Source organism: Microtus oregoni, unplaced genomic scaffold (genome assembly GCF_018167655.1).
Source record: "Microtus oregoni isolate MIOR12 unplaced genomic scaffold, Mior012 000012F_ref0000307, whole genome shotgun sequence".
NCBI lineage: Eukaryota > Metazoa > Chordata > Mammalia > Rodentia > Cricetidae > Microtus > Microtus oregoni.
The window spans coordinates 52,517,444-52,537,770 of record NW_024543071.1 but is presented as its reverse complement, the minus strand read 5'-3'; the positions used below and the strand labels follow the sequence as shown (position 1 = coordinate 52,537,770).

Below are 20,327 nucleotides of genomic sequence, written 5' to 3'. Positions count from 1 at the left end.
AACAAAGAAACGGTTTAGAAGAGAAGAAAACTAGGATCAGTTCAGTCCTCCCAGGAACCACTTACCTGGAGCCCCAGAGAGCACAGCACAGCCCTGGAAGAAATGCCCATCCATCACCACCTCACAAAGCAACCATCAGGACCCAGTAAAAACAGCAAGAAGCCAAAGGACACAGGAGCTTTGTCTATAGGAAAGTTATTTCCAGCTTTTGTTTACCATCCGAACTATTACACGTGAGCTGAATGCAGCGACGTCCAGATGTGCATGCTATAAAGACTGGAATGGATTTTAAAAAGAATTTACCCATGGCCGTTTTACCAAATGAGGGCAGAATAACAAAGAAGACATGGAGCCCAGGAATTGGGATCTAGCCCTGGATAAGGGAAAAGGGAACGCTCTTACAGGAGTCTACACAGAAGCAAGGTCTGAAGGAAGTGTCCTGAGAAAAGAACTGAGGTTGGATGGGAAATTTTCAATGGTATATTAAAAAACTAAGCAATAAAAACAAAGTAGATACCAATTCTATGAAAGCATGTAAAAGTTCAAAAGTGGTTATTTAGTTAATTCTCAACTTTACTAAGACTTTCATGTATCAGTATACACAGCAATGTCAACAGGAAGTAAAGATGACCTAAAACATGGAGAGCAGGGTCTCGAGCACTAAAGCCTCATCTATTACAAAAGCCAAAAGATAAGGTCGGGGCTAGAGAAATGGCTCAGTGGTTAAGGACCCAGGTTCAGCTGCCAGCACCCACACTGGTAGCTCACAACCACCTGGAACTCCTGTTCCTGGGGATCCAAAACATCTGGCATCCTCGGGCACCTGTACTCACAGACATAAACCCACACACATAATTAAAATATTTTTAAATAAAAGTATATATGTATTTTTAAAACAGTTAATAAAATGGGGAATGGGAAGGGGGAGTTGGGGGCGGGAGAAGGGGAGGGAGAGGGAACTGGGGTTGGTATGTAAAATGAAAAAAACTTTTTCTAAATAAAAAACAATGAAGCCAGGCAATGATGGTGACGCCTTTAATCCCAGCACTTGGATGGATCTGTGAGTTCTAGGCCAGCCTGGTCTACAGACTAGTTCCAGGACAGTCAGGGCTGTTCCACAGAGACAAAACAACTTGACAAAAATGGCTGTTGCACAGGATGGTCCCGTGGAAGGAACGGGGAAAGGGCATTTATTTTATTTTAAAATCTATTCCATATCATTGCATGGGTGTGTGCTTCAAATTCGGTATTATGAAAAAAGATACAGACTCTTCTCATTCTTAATGTTCCCAATTTCCTAGTACTCTCATTCCTGTGGAGTGGGCATTCCGCACTGTTTATGCTCATGTTCCTTTCTGTCCACACATTTCTTGCCAATGCACAGTATGACACAGTGCTACAAGGTAGGGTCTTTCTATCATCATGAATAGCTATGGAGAGTCCACATCACAGCTTGACTGGGGTGAAAGGGACTGGAATGTCACCTGACCCAATACACAGCCTGGCCCTGTGACAGCACAGCCCCACTCAATACCTGTGACAAGGGGCCCGTCACCTTCTTGAGCAGACCTTCCATCCCTGGTAAGTTCTGTAGGTTGGGCTGGGATTTCTTTTTTTTTTTAAAGATTTATTTATTTATTATATATACACCATTCTGTCTGTGTGTATGTCTGCAGGCCAGAAGAGGGCACCAGATCTCATTACAGATGGTTGTGAGCCACCATATGGTTGCTGGGAATTGAACTCAGGACCTCTGGAAGAGCAACCAGTGCTCTTAACCACTGAGCCATCTCTCCAGCCCTGGGCTGGGATTTCTGACTGACAGCAACACTCCCTCCTCCTCTCATCTCTCCATCTCCAGTTTGTCCTTCTGCTCATTCCAGCTGTGCCTCCGCTGGCTGATGCAGGAAGAAACCCTTTGCGGTGTGCTCAGGCAGTCTGTCTGTAGGGGATGGGTGTAGTGGCTTAAATGAACTCAGACAAAAATTGTAATAATATATACAGCTTTAATTGGGAAATAGACTTACAGAACTAAAAGTTCCAGCAGAGAACAGGAAAACAGAAAGGGAGGCAGGGAGCACGCCCGCAATCTTTATAAGTAAAAAATATCCTTGGGGGACCCCGCCCCCTGCAAGCAAGGTGATTGGCTGGGTCTCCCCTACAGATGGGCAATATGGGAAGGAGGATGGTCTAGGCCCATTGTCTCTTAGCCTAACTTCCAAGTACTCTGGAAGGGTCAAGGTGGGCAGTGTCATCCTGGGCCCCAAGTGGATTCAGATGCTGTCACTGGGCAGTACTGGCCAGATTGGAGCCATTGGTCCTGTGAGCAAAAGTCATGCAGTTCAGTATAGCCTTTTTGGAACGTTTTTTGCCTTCCTCCCTAGAAGCTGCCAAGCTCTGATGATGTTAGAGCTGTTCGGAATTGATCCAGTTAAACTCTTCTTTTACTGGACAGAGGAAGAAGCCTGAGGAGGCAGGCCTGAGCTGTGTGCCACACACCAGGCTCAACCTGGTCAGACAGGAGAAAATGTTGGTCTCCATGGAGCAGGGCCCGATTCTCAAACTGTTCAGAATGGTCTTTGAGGAGGGCCAGGGGCTGCTGGAATCTAAATACACCTTTGTTTAGTCTTCTGCTTCATTCTAGACCCCTAATGTGCACCTTTTCCAGGAACCTCATGCATATTTTTGCCACAGCACAGAAAACATTCCACCCTCTGGACCGTTTGGGCTAAGTGGATCCTCACAGGTACTGGTTGACATCTGCTTCTTGGGTCACTTCCCGGGTCCCTGAAATAGTCCGCCTCAAGCCACTAGCCCTAGCTCTGCTATCTAGCTTGGTATTCCATTTCAGGAACGATGTCTCTGGACTCGACTCGAGCATTCAGGTCAGGAGCAGCTGCTGTGTGGGAGCTCTGGCTGCGGCTGGGACCTCCAGCTCCTCACATGGATCCCCTCTACCTCTTGCACCCCTCCTCTCGCAATCTTTGTGGCTAGTCTCAGATTGTGGACAGAGCCCTGTGCTCCTGAGCAGCAAGGTAGAAAAGTAGAGCCCCTCATTCACGAGGAATGCTTAGTACAAGTGCCTGCGAGCTAAGCTGGCAGAAACCTTAAAGGGCAGCAGGGACTCAGTCTCAGCCGAATTCCCAGGCCAATCAACGCTCTGAGCAATTGTGTTCTTGATCTGAAACAGATGAGTGGAAGGAAGGATTGGGCCTCTGCTCACTTTGATCACCTCAGTTCTCTTCCTGGGACCTGGGGAGATTTCTTTAAAGAGCTGGGGAGGGTGGTAGGCAGCAGGAATTGTGGGACAGTACTCAGGAGGGTTCTGAGGGAGGAGGAGCTGATTCTGAGCACCCCCTGTCTTGTGGCTCAGGCCAAAAGTGGGGAGCAGAGACTGTTTCAGAGAGGAACAGGAAGCTGAAGCCTCAGTACCCCGCTGTGTGGGGGTGTGGCCTGGGGGACACTGGAAGTCACTGGATCTGGCTGGCTCCTTTCTGTGAAGGCTTGAGTGTTGGCCCAGGGCTCAAGCAGCTGCCAGCCCCTCACTCACAGGCATGTTGATGTGGGCACTCAGCAGGGGTGCACTCTGGCCTTCCCGGAGCACCAGCACCTACAGAGAAGACATGGTGGAGGGGGCACACACCTTGACCTCTCTTTTTTGCTAACACCAAATCTGTCTGTGCTGGCTCAAAAGATAGGCTACCAGCCTGTCTGTCATAGGATGGGAAGGCTGGGAGCCTCTGCTATGCTGACATATCCCATGCAGCCCAGAGCCCCAGAGTCCTGCCCACCCTCATCCTACTGTCTTCCCCAGGATCCCACTTGCCTCTGAAACACCAAAGAGCAACCTACCTTGATCATGTCTGAGATGCCCTTGCTACTGAGACTCTCCACAAAGGTCTCCAGTGGGTAACTGAGTCCTGGCACCAACATAGGAACCTATGTTTGGGAGACAAAAATAAACTCGTCCTCAAAGCCCACATACCCAGTGTATACCCAGTGTTTGGCAGCCTTCACAGCATTTGTGCCTCTCCACTGGGCTTTAGCCTGGGCAGGCATGCCTGGCCAGAGCCAGGGAACAAGGGGAAGGGAGGAGAAGTGCATGGCAGGTCCATGTGTCTGTGGTGAATCCCAGATCTCTCGACAGCTACCAAGGCCAGAGTTAATTCCTCCCTATTCAAGAGTCTTGGTTATTGCTTTTCCCAACTTGAGGACACCTCAGGGCCTAGGGGAAACCTGAACCTTTGCTTCTGTAGAAAGGGCAGAGCAGCTCCTGTTCTCCAGCAGGAACAGCTGGAAGCAGCATGAGTTCTGGAGCTCCCTACCCTCAACAGCATGGGGGAGGGCAGAGGCAGCACTCACTCTGCTCTTTTCTATCCCCTCTGTGTGGCTACCTGGAGTCTCTTTAACTGGGAAAAAGGCAGTAGAGGCAGGAGCTGAGTCTGGTCTCTGGCTTGGGTCGGTCTGCTGGCCACTCCCTTATCTCAACCTAACGGCTAGGGGCACCTTGTCAGCCCCAGTCCTGACTGTTGGAGCCCATGTCAACGTGGAGACCCAGTACCTTGAAGAAGGCCCGGGGCAGGGAATAGAGTGTCTCGTTGTACAAGAAGCAGACCTGCAGCCCCAGTACTGGCCGAGCTGTTGAGGTATTCTGTAGGTGAAGTGTGAGCTTAAAGGTGGGGCCCAGGCCTTGAACCTGTGGAAAGAGTAGATGGAGAGGCCCTTAGGACCTATTGGCCGTGCACACTGAATACCATTCCTTGCCTGCTGCTTCCCCTTCAATACTGTCAAGCCAGCATTTTTTTAATTCTGTCCACCTGCTTCTTAAAGAGCACAGAAGCCCAGAGATGTACAGGATAGCAAAGGCACAGATCAGGGAAGCTCTTGATGGAGTCTAGAGAGTTGAAGTAAAGTTGGCTGGGCACTGCAGCTGTGCCATCAGTGACCTCAGGGCCTGACAGCCTTCTAGGCTCATTCCGGAGGCTCAATGCCCCATTCTCAGGGGCTCTGTAACCCTTTCTTCTTCTGTATCTAGCCCCTCTCTTCAGAAAGTAAACAACTGAAGCTGGCATGGTGGTGCAGGCCTTTATCTCAGCACTTGGGAAGCAGACGTAGGCAGATCTCTGAATTTAAGGCCAGCCTGGTCTACAGAGTTCCAGGACAGCCAGGGCTACACAGAGAAACCCTGTCTTAGAGAAACAGGGAAGAAGAAGAAAATAAAAGGAGCAAGTAGAATTTGGGAGGCTCTGACAACTCAGGCTCCCTGAGAAGTGACTGGGGCCCTATGGGCCTTGAGATTGCTTGTGTATGCATGTGTATGTCTGTATTGTGTCTTGTGTGTATGTCTCTGTGTCTATGTCTATATGTGTGTGTCTGTCTGTGTGTGTCTATGTCTGCATGTGTATGTATATGTGTCTGTATGTGTGTGTCTGTGTGTACATGCCCTGGTCACCTAGGGTCAGGTCATGGTGCCCCTTCCTGCACCAGGCAGTCCTATTCCCTTAGGCTGCTGTCCATGCCAACAGAAGTCTTCCCTCCCATTTTAACTACTCTGTGCTCATATCCCACTCCAGCTCAGGAGTTTGTTTGAGGTACAGCATGGAACAGGGGAGTATGTACCCCTAGGTAGCCAACCATAGAGAGGACAGTACATTAGACTGAATAGCCCTCCTGAGGAGCAGTACAGGAGGTAAGAACAGTCCTCTCAGGAGGACAGGGCCTCAGTCTCTAGATCTGTGGGGAGGTGAGAAAGGAGCACAGGGCTAGGTAGTGGGTTGGCATTGGCTCTGGGCGCTTACCTGCATGGCAGGAGGATCCCACTCACCCCGCCCGTCCCTAATGTCCCTACACCTGGGTGCTTACCACAGCGTGCAGCTTGAGTGGCTCCCGAGATGTGGTTGACATGGGGCTCAGGCTGGACTCCAGGGCCTGTACATAGGCTCTGGCAGCCCGCAGGCGCAGCAGGTAGAGGTCTGTCTGGAAGGTTCGGTGCATGGCTGCAGGGGAACACAAAGGCTGAATGAAGCAGTGAAGGGGACAACACTCTTGTTCAGAGTACCTGAAGAACAGAGAAGGCGGGCAGGGTAAGGCCTGAAGAAGCTGGGAATACAGGGGTAGGGAGTGCCACACTGGATGCTGTGGCCCATACCCTATTTCCTCCTAATCTCCCTCCCTACCCCAGGCTCCTTCTGTCCAGCCCCCAAGGCTGGTCTTGACCTTGGTCTTCTCATCCACCATCTTGTTCTCTGGATAATACAGGGCCTGCTCTGAATCTGGTTGCCCCAAAGAACATCAGTTTCCAGCTCCTTAAGGCTTTAGACTTGCTCCCATATCCACATGCCAAGCTCCAGATGTGCAGACACTGTTGTGTGATGTGTCCCCAGCAGCTCATGGGGGCCCAGGCTGCCTCAGCTTTGGTCATCTCTACCTGAGATGCCATCCACACCATGTTCAACATAACAGAAACCAGCCTCACCCTGACTCACTTGCTATACCTGCCTGCCCACTGGACACTATCCCCAAGTCCCCTTGGTTCATCTCTTACCCCTAACCGTTTGCCAGGAGCAGATGACCCTTCTTCAAATCCCCCTCTACAGACAGCCACAGCCACATGCTGGTTTTTAGTCAGGGTCTCACTATGTAACCAAGGCTGACCACGAACTTGATACCCACCTTCCACCTTCCAAGTGCTGGGATTATAAGGGTGTGCCTCCACATCCATCATGAAGACAGTTTTACAGTTTTCTTTATTAGACTCTGTACATCTTCTCATTGTGTTTATTTCCAGGGGTTTCTTTTTTTTTCTTTTTAATTAATTTATTTATTATTTATACAGTGTTCTGTCTGCAGGCCAGAAGAGGGAACCAGATCAAATTACAGATGGTTGTGAGCCACCATATGGTTGCTGGGAATTGAACTCAAGACCTCTGGAAGAGCAACCAGTGCTCTTAACCTCTGAGCTATCTCTCCAGCCCCTTCCCAGGGGTTTCTTTGCTATGACCTTTTTCTGTCATATTTGCCAGTCAGACATTATTGGCACATATAAAAAACATTTTGGGATTTTCAATATCTATCTATCTATTTTTAATGTGTCTCTGTGTGTGCCTACCTGTGGGTATGTGCACATGAGTGTAGCACCTGTAGAGGCCAGAAGAGGGCATCAGACCCACTGAAAAGAACTTAAGATGATTATGAGCTGCCAGATGGGTGCTGGGACTCAAACTTGGGTCCTATGGAAGAGTAGCTAGTGCCTTCACTGCTGAGCTATCTCTCCAGCCCAAGATTATGAGATTTCAAGAGTTTAAATCTGGTCATCTGATAGAACTTAACTCCCTACTGAATTTTTTGACACTTTATCCATTGTTTCATTTACATGTTTTGCTGGGTTTTGTTTGGTTTGGTTTTGAGACAAGGTCTTACTATGTAACTCTTCTGACCTCAGTCTCATAGAGATCCGCCCTCTCTGCCCGCCCCCATGCCACCATCATGCCCAGCAGTATTTTTCACTCCCTTGCTTGTGCTCCAGCAGCCCCTGGAAGAAAGCATCTAGCACACAACATCAAGTTGGCCGGATGGACTGAGCTTCCAAGCTAGGGGATGGCCCAGTTCAAGACGCACAGCATGCCTGGTATCATCACAGGTAATGAATGAGCAAGTGAGCAGGAAAACTTAACAAGAATCCTGGCAAATTTCTCCTTTTCTCTTGAGAATTCCTGCATCTGGAAGTAACCGCTGGCTCTGGATGCTAAGAGCCCCTGACTCTCACCACCAGCACCCTCTGCCTTGAGGGTTAGTTTGCTACTTGACGGCTATACTCTGACCTTTCCCGTTGGCTAAGGTTTCTCTCATGTTCTAGGCACCCAGTGGGATTCTCTGTGTTCTTCCCTGAGTCTTACCAGTGCCAGCTTCCCGCTCTCGCAGGGTCTGATCCACATATAGCCGGGTCTTTCGGGGCACGTTGAGTTTTGTGGTCTGTGCTAGTGGTGGGCCCATCTCACCTGTCCCTTCTACAAACACTGCTGTACGCTTCAGGATCTTAATGATCAGGCCACCACCTGAAAAGTGGGCAAAGAAACATATTCATTCTCCTGTCCTACCCCACATTCTTATTCTTCCCAAAACAATTACACTCATGCCTTCCTGACGAGACTCACTTTCTAGACGGAATGGAGTATCTAAAGTCTGTCTTTTCTCCTGAAGAAGGGACCCATGTGGCTTAGGAAAGCCTCGAACTCCGTGTCAAAACATGACCTCAACCACTTGCTCCACCTTCCCAAGTGCTGCTATTAGTATGTGTGACAGCACCCGCGGCTTCCAACGTCTCCTATCACTAATCCACTCATTCAGATAGCAGCTGTTTATAAAGCACTGTGATGTTTTTGGCACTATGGTGGGTGCTGAGGATGTTGGCTAAGTGCAGAGGCAGCAGTTTGACCAGGATTAGCGTCTATGCAGAAAAATCCAACTGCTGATGAGCTGATGCACGTTACACAGGACATGTCTGCAGGATTTCCACCGGCCGTCTTTTCACCCCTTCCCCCCCAGTCTCATCCTCTTTGCTGCAGGCGCGCCCCACCCTTCCCAGGTCTGAGTCCTCACCTCGGGTAGTCATGATGAGGGTGTTGTCTTCTCGACCGTATCGGCCAAAGCAAAGGCTGGTTACTGCATCCTATGTGGACAAACCAGATTTTACCTGGGAAAATACCTTGAGAAGCAAAGCAAGATGGGCTGGAGAGGAGAGCCCAGATGGAAGTGAAAATGGTAAGATATGAAGAAAAGCTATAGCAGTGTTGCCTTGGAAATATTTCTTGGGTTATTCATCTCCCTGGCCCTGCTGAAGTTCCACACTAAACACCCTTAGCCCTCTTTTGGGGTGGCCTTCTAATCAGTCTCTTGGGCCACCTAGTCTGTGTCTCTTGTCTCCACTGTGTCCTTGGTGGCCTCTACTGCCTTTCAAAATTACAAACTTACAATGGCTTTTGCTCTTCTGGGCAGGATATTTAAAGTCTTCCACATCAGACTCCAATCTACTGTACCCAGTTTTCTCCTCTTTATTCTCCTAACCTCCTACCCTCCCGGTACTATCAGGCCCAAACACTACTTTCAGATTTTATATAGTGATCAACCACTTAGATTTTGGCATTAAGAATGTTCATGTGGGGCTGGGCAGTGGTGGCCTTTAATCCCAGCACTCGGGAGGCAGAGGCAGGCGAATCTCTGTGAGTTCGAGGCCAGCCTGGTCTATAAGAGCTAGTTCCAGGAGAGGCTCTAACGCTACAGAGAAACCCTGTCTTGAAAAACAAACAAACAACCAAAAGGGATGTTCATGTGGAGCTGGTGAGATGATTCAGAGGGTAAACGCTCTTACTGTGCAAGTCTGGCAACCTGAGTTCAATCCCCAGAGCCCACAAGGGCAGGAGCGCTCATCCCTGAAACTTGTTCTCTGGTCTCCAAGATGCTCACCCTGGCACATGCACATATGGGAAATACATATATCTAAAAAAAATCTATCTATCTATCTATCTATCTATCTATCTATCTATCATCTATATAAAGAACCCTAGAACTGGTGAAATGGATCAGCAGTTAAAAGCACTGGCTGCTTTATCAGAGGACCCAGGTTTGATTTGCAGTGTCCACATGGTAGCCTGTAACTCCAGATCCAGAGGATCCTACGTCTTCTTCTGGCCTCTGTGGGACTGTGCACTCGTGGTGCAGACATGCATGCAGGCAAACAGCCATACACACAAAATTAACTTAATAAAAAAAAATCCTAACTGGTTATTCAATACCAAGTAGTCAGCCCTGAAATCATACACATACTAAAATGGATTGATCAGATTGTAAGTGTGTGTATGTGTGTGTGTAAAACAATTAACAGCTAAAGAAAGAGGCCACAATTTTGAGAGGGAGCAAGGAAGATGGGTTGGAGGGAAAGGGACAATTATGTAATTATATTTTAATAATAATAATAAAGAGCAGGGCATAGTGGCATAGGTTTTTAATGCCAGCACTCAGGAGGCAAAGGCAGGCAGATCCCTGTGAGTTAGAGGCCAACTTGGTCCATAAAGTGAGGTCCAGGTCAGCTAGCGCTACACAATGAGACCATCTCAAAAAAAAAAAAAAAAAAGAGCTTTTATGCCCCCCTCAGCCTTCGTACATGCTGTTCTCTAGAATGTTCCTCTGCCATTCATCCACTTGGAAAACCAATTTGTCATACCTCATGTGGTAACTGTCCACATCATGATAGGTTCAACCATTATTTCTGAGACTTGTCCCTATGGAGTCAGGAGAGGCAGTGAAGAAGCAGGGCTAGATAGATGGGGAGGGGGCTGATGAGGCCCCACCCAAGCTAAGGAGCCACTGGCAGTCAATGGCTGCTGGAGGCAGGGGAATCATTTTTCTTCAGGGGTGTAAGCCACCAGTAAGTCAGCCATAAGTCAGTAAATACACTCACCCCACACACATGCCAACAGTCCTCATTAATTCAGTGGGTTATTAAAAAAACAAAAAACAAAACAAAAAAACCATGAAAGCAGAAGAGACCTGTTGCAGGAAAGGGTATCAGAGGGAGTTAGGGAGTTAAATGGGGAATGTGGGTGAATGAGATCAATTACATACATGTATGAAACTGTCAAAGATTAAATAGATTATAAAAGCAGGGGTAGGGAAGAGCCAGCGGCAATGCTGGAGGTATGCTTACAGGGGCATGGATGACATTAAGCAGGGCCTTGTCACGGTAAATGCGGACTTCCCCATTGGCCAGAGCAGCCATGACAGCTTGCAGGCCCCGGGAACGCTGCTCCAGGAGATTCATGGTCAGGATAGCTGCAGGCATCTGCACTGTCCACAGCTTCTTACCCTAGCAAGAAACAGCCAGTATGTCTGTAGGGAGCTCAGGGCCTCAAGTGGAAAGAAAGGGCAGCTGGAGCAGCAGGGTAGGGCTCACAGGGCAGATGGTGTCGAAGGGGAGGGGCTTGCCAGAGATCACACCTTGTGGGTGAAGCCATGCAGGCTCTCCTGGGTGCTGCCCACCACCAGGGTCTTGTGTACCCGGACCAGCCCCACAGGCTGGGCACTCAACTCGATGCAGTATTTGGGGTGTTTGGAGTCTCTGTGGAATAAACACACAATCGCTGCCTAGAGAAGCCTTGCCTCTATGTCTTGGGCTGACCCATCTCTCCTAAGCACCCCCAGATTAACCTGAAAGCAGCCCTGGTCCTGAGTAGGTGATGGGATTATTTCTCCATCTACCACTTTGTAGATGTGTGACCATTGATAACACCAGCTGTTTTCCTACCCTGTCCCTTCCTGCCCTCACAATGGTGACAAGCGTCACAGCTGGGACGTCAGAGTTGTGGTGCTTTTACTTTAGAGTAGCCTAGTGCTATTGGACCCGGGAAGTTCACTGCTCATCACTAAAGGGCAGCACACTTACTGTCGATGTCCCCTTCAGCTTTCCTGTCTCTCCACCTTAGTTCTCCTTTTCCAGAAGGAACTGTTAATTCCTGATGAAAATCCTATAAAATCCTCATCTCTTCATTCACTTCCCATTGGTCACAGCTTAAATTCCTGCACAGCTTTAAGTCTATACCATCTGGCTAAACTCTGTCGCTGCCAGGAAAGTATCAGAATTATTTCAATGACAGACAAAGTTGGTCTACTTTGAACATGGAAGAACACTGTAGCAGCTTAATAATAATGAAAACCATTTAAGTGGACACCAAGACCAAGTGGCAAGGTAAATACTCCATACATGTATTTACAGCTGTAATTTCCTTTCCCGGAAATCACCCTACTGGGCAAAGCTTTTCAACACGGGCTGTGGCCCACTTTTTTCCGGCCAGCCAATGACTGTGAGTCTCCACTGGCTTCTGGGCTCTTTCTTTGGCCAGGGTTGGTGCAGATTCCTGGGATCCAGGAAGTCTCCCTTCTTAGCCTTCCAAATGTTGGGATCACAGGTGGACACCCCTTCAAGCCACCACACAGGTGATGTTTCTCTTCCCACTCAGCCTCCATTGCTCCTACAAAGCACTCATCTAACTTGCAATATCTTTAATCTTTGTCTTCCCCAGGAAGGCAGGAGCCGTTTACAGCATCCACTCAGCATATCCCCACACCCTGTACAGTGCTGAATGCTGAGCAGATGCGCAATCAGTGTCTTGAATTAAAAGGCTGTCTGGAATATCAAACCAATGCATGCGTCCATCACATACATTATAAAACAAGCTAACAAACACAAGAGACTGCATCTGTCCCCTCCACCTCTGACTGTTCATGGATGATCTCCATCGTGCCAGGCTCTCACTTTGCCAGCCTCCTCCCCTGACTTCTACTCTCACCAATTCAACCTCCTTTATGGATTCTCATATCTTTTCAATCCCAAAATTCAGCCCCCAAACCTCCTGTTCATCTTGCAAGTCTCTGAAACCACCAGGTCTCTCTGTGGCTACCTTCTCAGGATATAGACGCTCCCATTTCGGCAGGCAGCAGTCAGCCGGAACTCCACATCAAACTGGCCGGAAACCTCCAGGAAGACAGGGACGCTGGGTAGGCTCATCTGTAGAGAAAAGGCTCAAAACATACTGACCATAGTTGGAAGAAACTGTTAATTCTTGATTAAAATCCTAATCGCTTCATTCACTTCCCATTGGTCATTCACTTCCCATTCCTGAACAGCTATACCATCTGGCTAAACTCTGCCACCTCCAGGAAAGTATCAGAACTATTTAAGTGACATATAAAGTTGGCCTACTTTGTTTGAACATGGAAGACCACTGTAGCAGCATTAATAATAGTGAAAAACATTTAAGTGGACACCAAAATCAAGTGGCAACATAAATATATCTATATATGTATTTACACAGAGAATGGCTATGTGGGGCCTTTAAAAGGGCTGATAGTGGGGCTGGAGAGATGGCTCAGAGGTTAAGAGCATTGCCTGCTCTTTCAAAGGTCCTGAGTTCAATTCCCAGCAACCACATGGTGGCTCACAACCATCTGTAATGGAATCTGGTGCCCTCTTCTGGCCTGCAGCATACACACAGACAGAATATTGTATACATAATAAATAAATAAATATATTTTTTTTTTAAAAAAAGAGCTGATAGAAAGCTGGGAGTGGTGATATATACCATAATACCAACACTTGGGAGATGGAGGCAGGAGGATCACAAGTTCAAGGCTACCCTGAGCTACACTGCAAAAAAAAAAAAGGCAAAAATGAAACAAAAAGGTTGATGCAGTTTTGTAGACACAGGAGGTCACTGACATCACGCAGTAACGTGAAAAGAATGAACTGTTGGATGCTGTACACAAGCCTGCTTATCTAAGGGTGCTGTGCTGTTTGCATTTAACATCAACTTAGCAAAGCCTGGACCCACTTGTGCGGGGAGGTTCAGTTGAGAGGTACCTAGCTCAGGTTGGTCTGTGGGCAATTGTCTTCATTGTTAACTGAGGTGGCAAGGCACCCCTTGAATGTGTACCAACTCAGTGTCTGGGCTCTGAACTGTTTGAGTGAAGAAAGCCAGCTGAAGATTAGGCACAGCAAGCAAACAACACGGGTGCATTCCTTTCTCTCTGCTCTAGACTGTGGACGTGAGGTGAGCAGCTGCTTGGCCTCCCTGAAGGGATAGCCTGTAACCTGGAGCTGTAATTCAAACCCTTTCTTCCCACGATGCTCTTTGTCGGGGTAGTCTATCACAGCAGCAATAATGAAACTAGAACAGAAATATACCTCTGGATAAAATTATGTTTGACTCAAGTTAGATAATGATGCCACATGTGAGGACATCTAGAAGGATCCTTGCTGAAGCGTTCATACTCGACCTAGCGGTGGTGAGCTCTTGGGATATCTATCTTTTTCTTTGTGCCTAACTACATGCTCTCACCCTCCTTCAGGGACTGGACACCACCACAACCGAGAGATCAAGAGTGCAGCCTGGACCTTGTACATAGCCAGGGACAGACCTGATACTGACCTTGGTCAAAATGGTGAAGGCCTCAGGGTCAAGTACTAGGAGCTCCTTGTTCTCAGTGCCCAGCACCAGACAGGACACTGCATCTTCATCCGCCAGGTTCTTCTTCAGGGTCGTCATGGTGGTGATGACTGTCTGCAGAAGGACTCCACCATGTCCCCAGACACCCCAGAGTCAGAGGCATGAAGGAAGAGGGCAAAAGAGGAGGAGCAAGCATGAGGCGTGTCTGAATGTTAATGTCAAAAGTGTTTTTGCAACAAACCTAAATTCTTTTTTTTTTTTTTTTTGATTTTTCGAGACAGGGTTTCTCCGTAGCTTTTGGTTCCTGTCCTGGAACTAGCTCTTGTAGACCAGGCTGGCCTCGAACTCACAGAGATCCGCCTGCCTCTGCCTCCCGAGTGCTGGGATTAAAGGCGTGCGCCACCACCGCCCGGCCAAACCTAAATTCTTAACGAGTGTTGTCTAAACTACTTATCAGCTATTCATATAGTCAAAACCAACATGGCCACATATTTGAGAGCAGAGTATGTGGCTCATACCTGTAATTTTTCAGCACTGGGGAAGCGGAGGCAAGAGGACTGCTGCATGTTCAAGTGAGCTTGGCTTACAAATCCAGTTACACAGTTCCAGGCCAGCTAGAACTACCTAGCAAGTCCTTATCTCAAAAATAAAACAAAAGAAAACTCTCTAAACAACAAACATATGTTTTAAAAGAAGATCCAAACTGGCCATGGTGGCGCACACCTTTAATTCCAGTGCTCAGGAGGCAGAGGCAGCCGATCTCTGTGAATCTGAGACCAACCTGATCGACAGAGAGAGTTCCAGAATAGCCAGGACTACACAGAGAAATCCTGTCTCAAAACAAAACAAAACAGCAACCAAACCAAACAAATGAAAGACATCACAAATAACCAATTAAACGATTAGTGAGCTACTAAAATTAGAGTTCTCGATGGCTGCTTAAGGCTCAAAATAAGGTGCTGCTCGAGAGAAGCAGCGAGAAAAGCAGTGTGAAAGAAATGTACGGAAACGGTAAGTGGATGTCTCTAGGTAGCACAATCATCTTTATACTTCTGTTTTCTAAATATTCTGCAACAAAAATGTAACTACCTTCACCTTTAAGAAAATGTTTGATAATTAATATTATGTCCCAGCTGTTCATAGCCGTCCCTGTTAACTACAGATATAGATGGCACCTGCTGAGACCCTCGGCCTGGAGTACGGATGGAGGGAAAACCGCCGAGTGCCACTGGCCTGGCTGTGTTAGAACTGCTCAAGTTGCACTCTCTCTCTTGAAGAGAGTGTTTGGAGCTGGGGATATAGTTCCGGGGATACAGAAAATGCTTGCCTGGTAAGGAGGAGCTGAGTTTGACTCCCAGAAGCCATGCAAGAGATGCCAGGCAAAGTGACATGTTCCTGTAATACCAGTGCAGGGGAGGCAGGGACAGCTGGATCCCTGGGGCTTCCTGGCTGGCTGATGCAGACTAATTGGTGAGCGCTATGCCAAGAGCAACCTTATATCCAAGGAGACGGATGGTATCCCAGGGGACAGCACCTAAGGTCCTCTGGCCTCCACACACATACACACCTCCACACACTAGCATACACAATTTTAAGAATGTAAGCACTTTTATAGGGCAATAAAAAGAGAAAGGGCATTACCTGCCGCTTGATAACCTTGGACTTGTGCTGGTTCACAAATGCCTCCATTTCACTCAGCTCCAGCTGCAGAAACCTGCACACATGTAGAACTAGCATCTGCATGCCATGCCCTGGCTGCCCCTGGGGCCAGGCCACAGACACCCCCTTTGCCCCGCCTGCACACGACTCCTACCTGAGTGACTGTACAGACAAAGGCACCTCTGCCTTTTCCCTGCAATGAGAGTGGCCAAAATGGCAGCTTTAGTGAAGGTTCACAGGGGAATTTTGGGATGAAGGCATGAAAAGCGAGGAAGTGGGCTCTCACCGGATGCCCTCCAGCATCTCCTTCAGGGTCAAGGGGTCGATCTGGTCCTGTGTTAGCATGGAAAGAAGGGAGAGCCTGTGAGCTCTAGCAGCCATGTCTTAAGCCATGTCCTCAGCCAGCTCACTACTGCTATACCTGGGGACAAGAGCGGGTCTTCCTCCCCAGTTTTTTCCAACTCCCTGCTACGAACCCCAAATCCAGTTTTTGAGTTTGAATCCAGTTTCAGGATCATGTTCATGCCCATCATCCTCTTTACGGTTGCCTCCCCTAGGTATCCCTACTCCCCAGGGCCACCTCCCACTAGCTCTAGTGAGCCTGTCCTTTCTTTGGTTTCCCTTCCCCCACAGGTAGAAAGGTATGTGGCTAGTGCAGAGGGGTTCTCGGGCTCAGTGCCTCCCTGGAAACTATTCCTTGGGGCTGAGCACATCTCACTGCTGCTGCCAGAGGTGGGCTATGGCCTACCTCCCGCTATTGGTCACTTGTGAGCCCACTCTTCTGAGAGTCTGGTCCTCCTCATTCAATAGCTGCTATCTTTGCATTCTCGTTCCCTGGGCCACTTACCTCTTTGGCCTGGTTCCAAAGATCTTGTTCCAAAGGGTTTGGAGGTAACTGGGGCAGGCTGAACTTGAAGTAGGGTCTAAGATTCTTATATACGTAGACACACGGTCCTGAAGCAAGCGCCAGGGCTGGTGTCCTGGGCTCATGCTGCTCCATGAGGAAGGTGGCAGCAGATGCTGGCAGGGCAGTCAGTGGGCTTTCGGTCAGCACTGTCGGGCCTTTCAACACCTTCAAGCGGGGCTGCTGCCCACCTGGACCAAGGTCTCCCACCACCAGCTGCAGGGACAGACAATCAACACAGCGGTCATTTCTTTAAGGACCTTCTTAGGCTCAGCCTTTTTGTTGGTGTTTCCTAGTCCATCCTCACATTCACAAAGGTTTTGCTCTGGGCTTGGAAGAGGTATCTCCCTAGGAAAGCTCATTAGCCATTCTGAACTCAGGTTTCTCTCTTGCAAAATTGGAATATCTACCCCATGACACCTGGAGAAGATCAAATGAACTCTTCAATTATTTGAGCCTGGTGAGTATTCAGGGGTGGTAGATGAGCGGCTTACCCTTCATCACTACTGAACCCACAACTTTGAACACAGCTCACAAATGCCTCCATTTCACTCAGCTCCAGCTCAGCTCACAGTATCTAAACTAAGAGGCTGTGTGCTCATCTCTGCAGCACATATACTAAAACTTGGATGACGTAGGGAAGATTATTAGCATAGTGTCTACTCAAAGATGACGCACGGAAAATGGGCATGGTGGCCCCTGCCTTTAGTCCTGGCACTTGGGAGGCAAAGGCAAATGGATGGATCTCTGTGAGTTTGAGTCCAATCTGAAACTTGATCTACATAGTGATTTCCAAGACAGCCAAGAGTACTACACTGAGATTGTCTTAAAACAAAACAAAACAACAACAAAAAAACCTAAACCAGTTTTGTGAATCATTTCTTATTTTTAAGCCCATTATTTTGTATAATAAACTAAAATAAACAGTAACCATTAGACATAAAAACTGGGAGGCTGGAGCGATGGCTCAGAGGTTAAGAGCAGTAATTGCTCTTCCAGGGAACCTGGATTCAATTCCCAGCACCCAGATGGTATATCACAGTCATTTATAGTGGCATCTGATGCCCTCGTTTGGCATAAAGTTGATAGGACACTCATACATAGAATAAATAAATCTTTTAGGGGCTGGAGAGATGGCTCAGTGGTTAAGAGCATTGACTGCTTTTCCAGAGGTCCTGAGTTCAATTCCCAGCAACCACATGGTGGCTCACAGCCATCTATAATAAGATCTGGTGCCGGGGGCTGGAGAGATGGCTCAGAGGTTAAGAGCAGTGACTGCTCTTCCAGAGGTCCTGAGTTCAATTCCCAGCAACCACATGATTCCTCACAACCATCTGTAATGAGATCTGGCGCCCTCTTCTGGTGTGTGGGAAGTTGTACACATAATAAATAAATTAAAAAAAAAATAACAAAAGCTTTAAAAAAAAAAAAGATCTGGTGCCAACTTCTGTCTGCAGGGACATATGCAAGAAGAACATTGTATACATAATAAATAAGTAAATCTTTAAAAAATCGTTTAAAGGACAAAAAAAAAAAGCCCAAAAATCCCCCCAAAACAAGAATTGGGGCCTGCAGTGGCAAAGATACTTGTCACCATACCTGATTACCTAAGTTCAGTCACTGGAACCTACATGGGAGAGAACTGACTCTCAGAAGTTGTAACCCAACCACCACACTTCATGTATCCTCCCAACCCTAAATAAATAAATAAAAATCTCAAAATTACCTTTTTTGCTATTTTTGTTTTCAGATGGGGATTGGGTTTTTGTTTGTTTGTTTTACTTTGTTTTGCTTATCCAGGCAGGGTCTCGCTAGGTAGTTCTGGTTGGCCTCAAACTTGTCAGGCCAGTCTCAAATTCACAGAGATCCAACTGTCTCTATTGTTCAAATGCTGTGATTAAAGGCATGTACCACCACTCCAGGCCCCCAAATTAATTTTCAGAGAATTATATGTCTTGGCATCATAAGTCTACAACACTTTGCTTTCTGCTTTATTTCTACAGATCAGGTTATAAAATTAATGCTCACTTTCTAAATTAAAAAGAAATTCCGGGGTTGGGGAGATGGCTCAGCAGTTAAGAGGACTGACTGCCCTTTCAGAGGACCCTGAATCAATCCCCAGTACCCAATATGGCAGCTCACAACTGTCTGTAACTCCAGTTCCTGGGGATCTGACACACTCACACATACATGCAAGAAAAACACAAATGCACATAAAATAAAAATAAATAAATCATTAAAAGAAAGAAGTCCAACTAAATGCATCTTTACAGTACTAGTGGGTTCCTGAGTATGTTGAGCCTCTGAAAATCTCACTTCTGAGTTTTCCACACTCAACTTTCTGATCGCCTACCTTGTACTCCCCATCGCCGTGCAAATCTGCCAGGGCTGGAAAACACAAACGGGTTGTGCATGAGAATCCCAAAGCCTTCACCATTACTTGATCCTCCCACCCTCCTAGACATTCCTAGGTCTGGAGACTCACCCAAGCAGGAGGAGAAGGTGTGGATGTTAGCCATGGGGTCGTAGTGCGCGTCCAGCCATTTCGAATTGGCTTCGTTGCTGCGATGGGAAAGGAGAGCACAGTTGGAGAGTAAGTCCCATGGGAAAGGAAGAAAGCTGAGTAAGGTGATGCCTGAGATTGAGAGCACGGAGAAAGGGAATATGGGATCAGTTAGCGCCCGGAGCATCAGCCAGTAACGGACACTCTTGGCCTTCGACTTTCTGTAACTGACTTCTAAACGGCCCCTTCCAGCACTTCCAGCGCTTTCCGAAAGCAAGAGCCCAGGACCCGGCACCAAAGCACCGTTTACTCATCTGAGGAAAAGGAAGGCGGAAGGACCCGGGACTTCACCTCTCAGTTCTCCCGCTGTCGGAATCCGATGAAGGCGTCGCAGCCATCTTTCCAGGCGTCGCCGTGGCAACCACCTCCGCCGTAGCGCAACGCCCAATAATACCCGGACACCCGAAAGCACAGAAACAAACGTTCCGGGATGAAATTGTCCCGGCTGGAACCAAACAAGATAAACACAGGTTTCCTTGACGGCATTTTCCCTTGCAGTATTATTTTGATTTATGGTTTCTGCATCAATAACAGGGTCCTTGGCTTTGAGGCCTGGGGAGGAGCCCTTGTTGAGGGTTAAGGCCAACAAAATGAACTGCCTCAATTTTTATAGTTAACCCAATTGAAAAGGGTCATGTTCTGATTGTCATACTATAGAGGTTCAGACTCTGAGAAGCAAACCACCAGGATTAAAGGGTGGGATCTCAACTTGATGCGTTCTAGTTCTTAAGCTCCTGAAATATTTTTTAAAATATTTATTTATTTTGTATACAATATTCTGTCTGTGTGTATGACTGCAGGCTAGAAGAGGGCACCAGACCCCATTACAGATGGTTGTGAGCCACCATGTGGTTGCTGGGAATTGAACTCAGGACCTTTGGAAGAGCAGGCAATGTTCTTAACCTCTGAGCCATCTCTCCAGCTCCCAACTCCTGAAATATTTTAAAGCACAAGAACACTTGCTGCTCTTGCAGAGGATCCCGATTTGCTTCTCAGCCATGGCAGCTAGCAGTTTTGTAACTATAGTTCTAGGAGATCTAATGCCGTCTTCTAGCTTGTGCTCGTACCAGCACACAGTGAGAAAATGCATACATACACATAAAAATAAGTCTTAAGGAGCTGGAAAGATGGTTCAGCGGTTAAGAGCACTGGCTGCTCTTCCAGAGTTCCTGAGTTCAATTCCCAGCAACCACATGGAGGTTCA

General features: G+C 47.7%; 1 protein-coding gene across 3 annotated transcripts; it reads right to left on the bottom strand.

Annotated features, from left to right (window-relative positions):
- Window positions 1-2,034: 2,034 nt before the first annotated feature.
- On the bottom strand, window positions 2,035-19,476 carry Bbs1 (Bardet-Biedl syndrome 1). 3 transcript variants are annotated; one of them, XM_041662142.1, is made up of 17 exons: window positions 19,415-19,476; window positions 19,046-19,122; window positions 18,914-18,948; window positions 16,504-16,776; window positions 15,943-15,989; window positions 15,811-15,849; window positions 15,639-15,711; window positions 13,980-14,111; window positions 12,453-12,559; window positions 10,993-11,113; window positions 10,703-10,861; window positions 8,599-8,668; window positions 7,896-8,054; window positions 5,863-5,996; window positions 4,562-4,696; window positions 3,853-3,939; window positions 2,035-3,610 (listed from the first exon to the last, which is right to left on the bottom strand). In XM_041662142.1, exons 1-17 carry the CDS (start codon window positions 19,459-19,461, stop codon window positions 3,524-3,526), a joined length of 1,782 nt encoding a protein of 593 aa, XP_041518076.1. In that variant the 5' UTR covers window positions 19,462-19,476; the 3' UTR covers window positions 2,035-3,523. The 3 variants fall into 3 exon arrangements, with proteins under 3 accessions (XP_041518076.1, XP_041518075.1, XP_041518077.1); XM_041662141.1 differs by having other exon boundaries at window positions 19,046-19,476; XM_041662143.1 differs by lacking the exon at window positions 4,562-4,696 and having other exon boundaries at window positions 19,046-19,476.
- Between the last annotated feature and the right edge of the window lie 851 nt (window positions 19,477-20,327).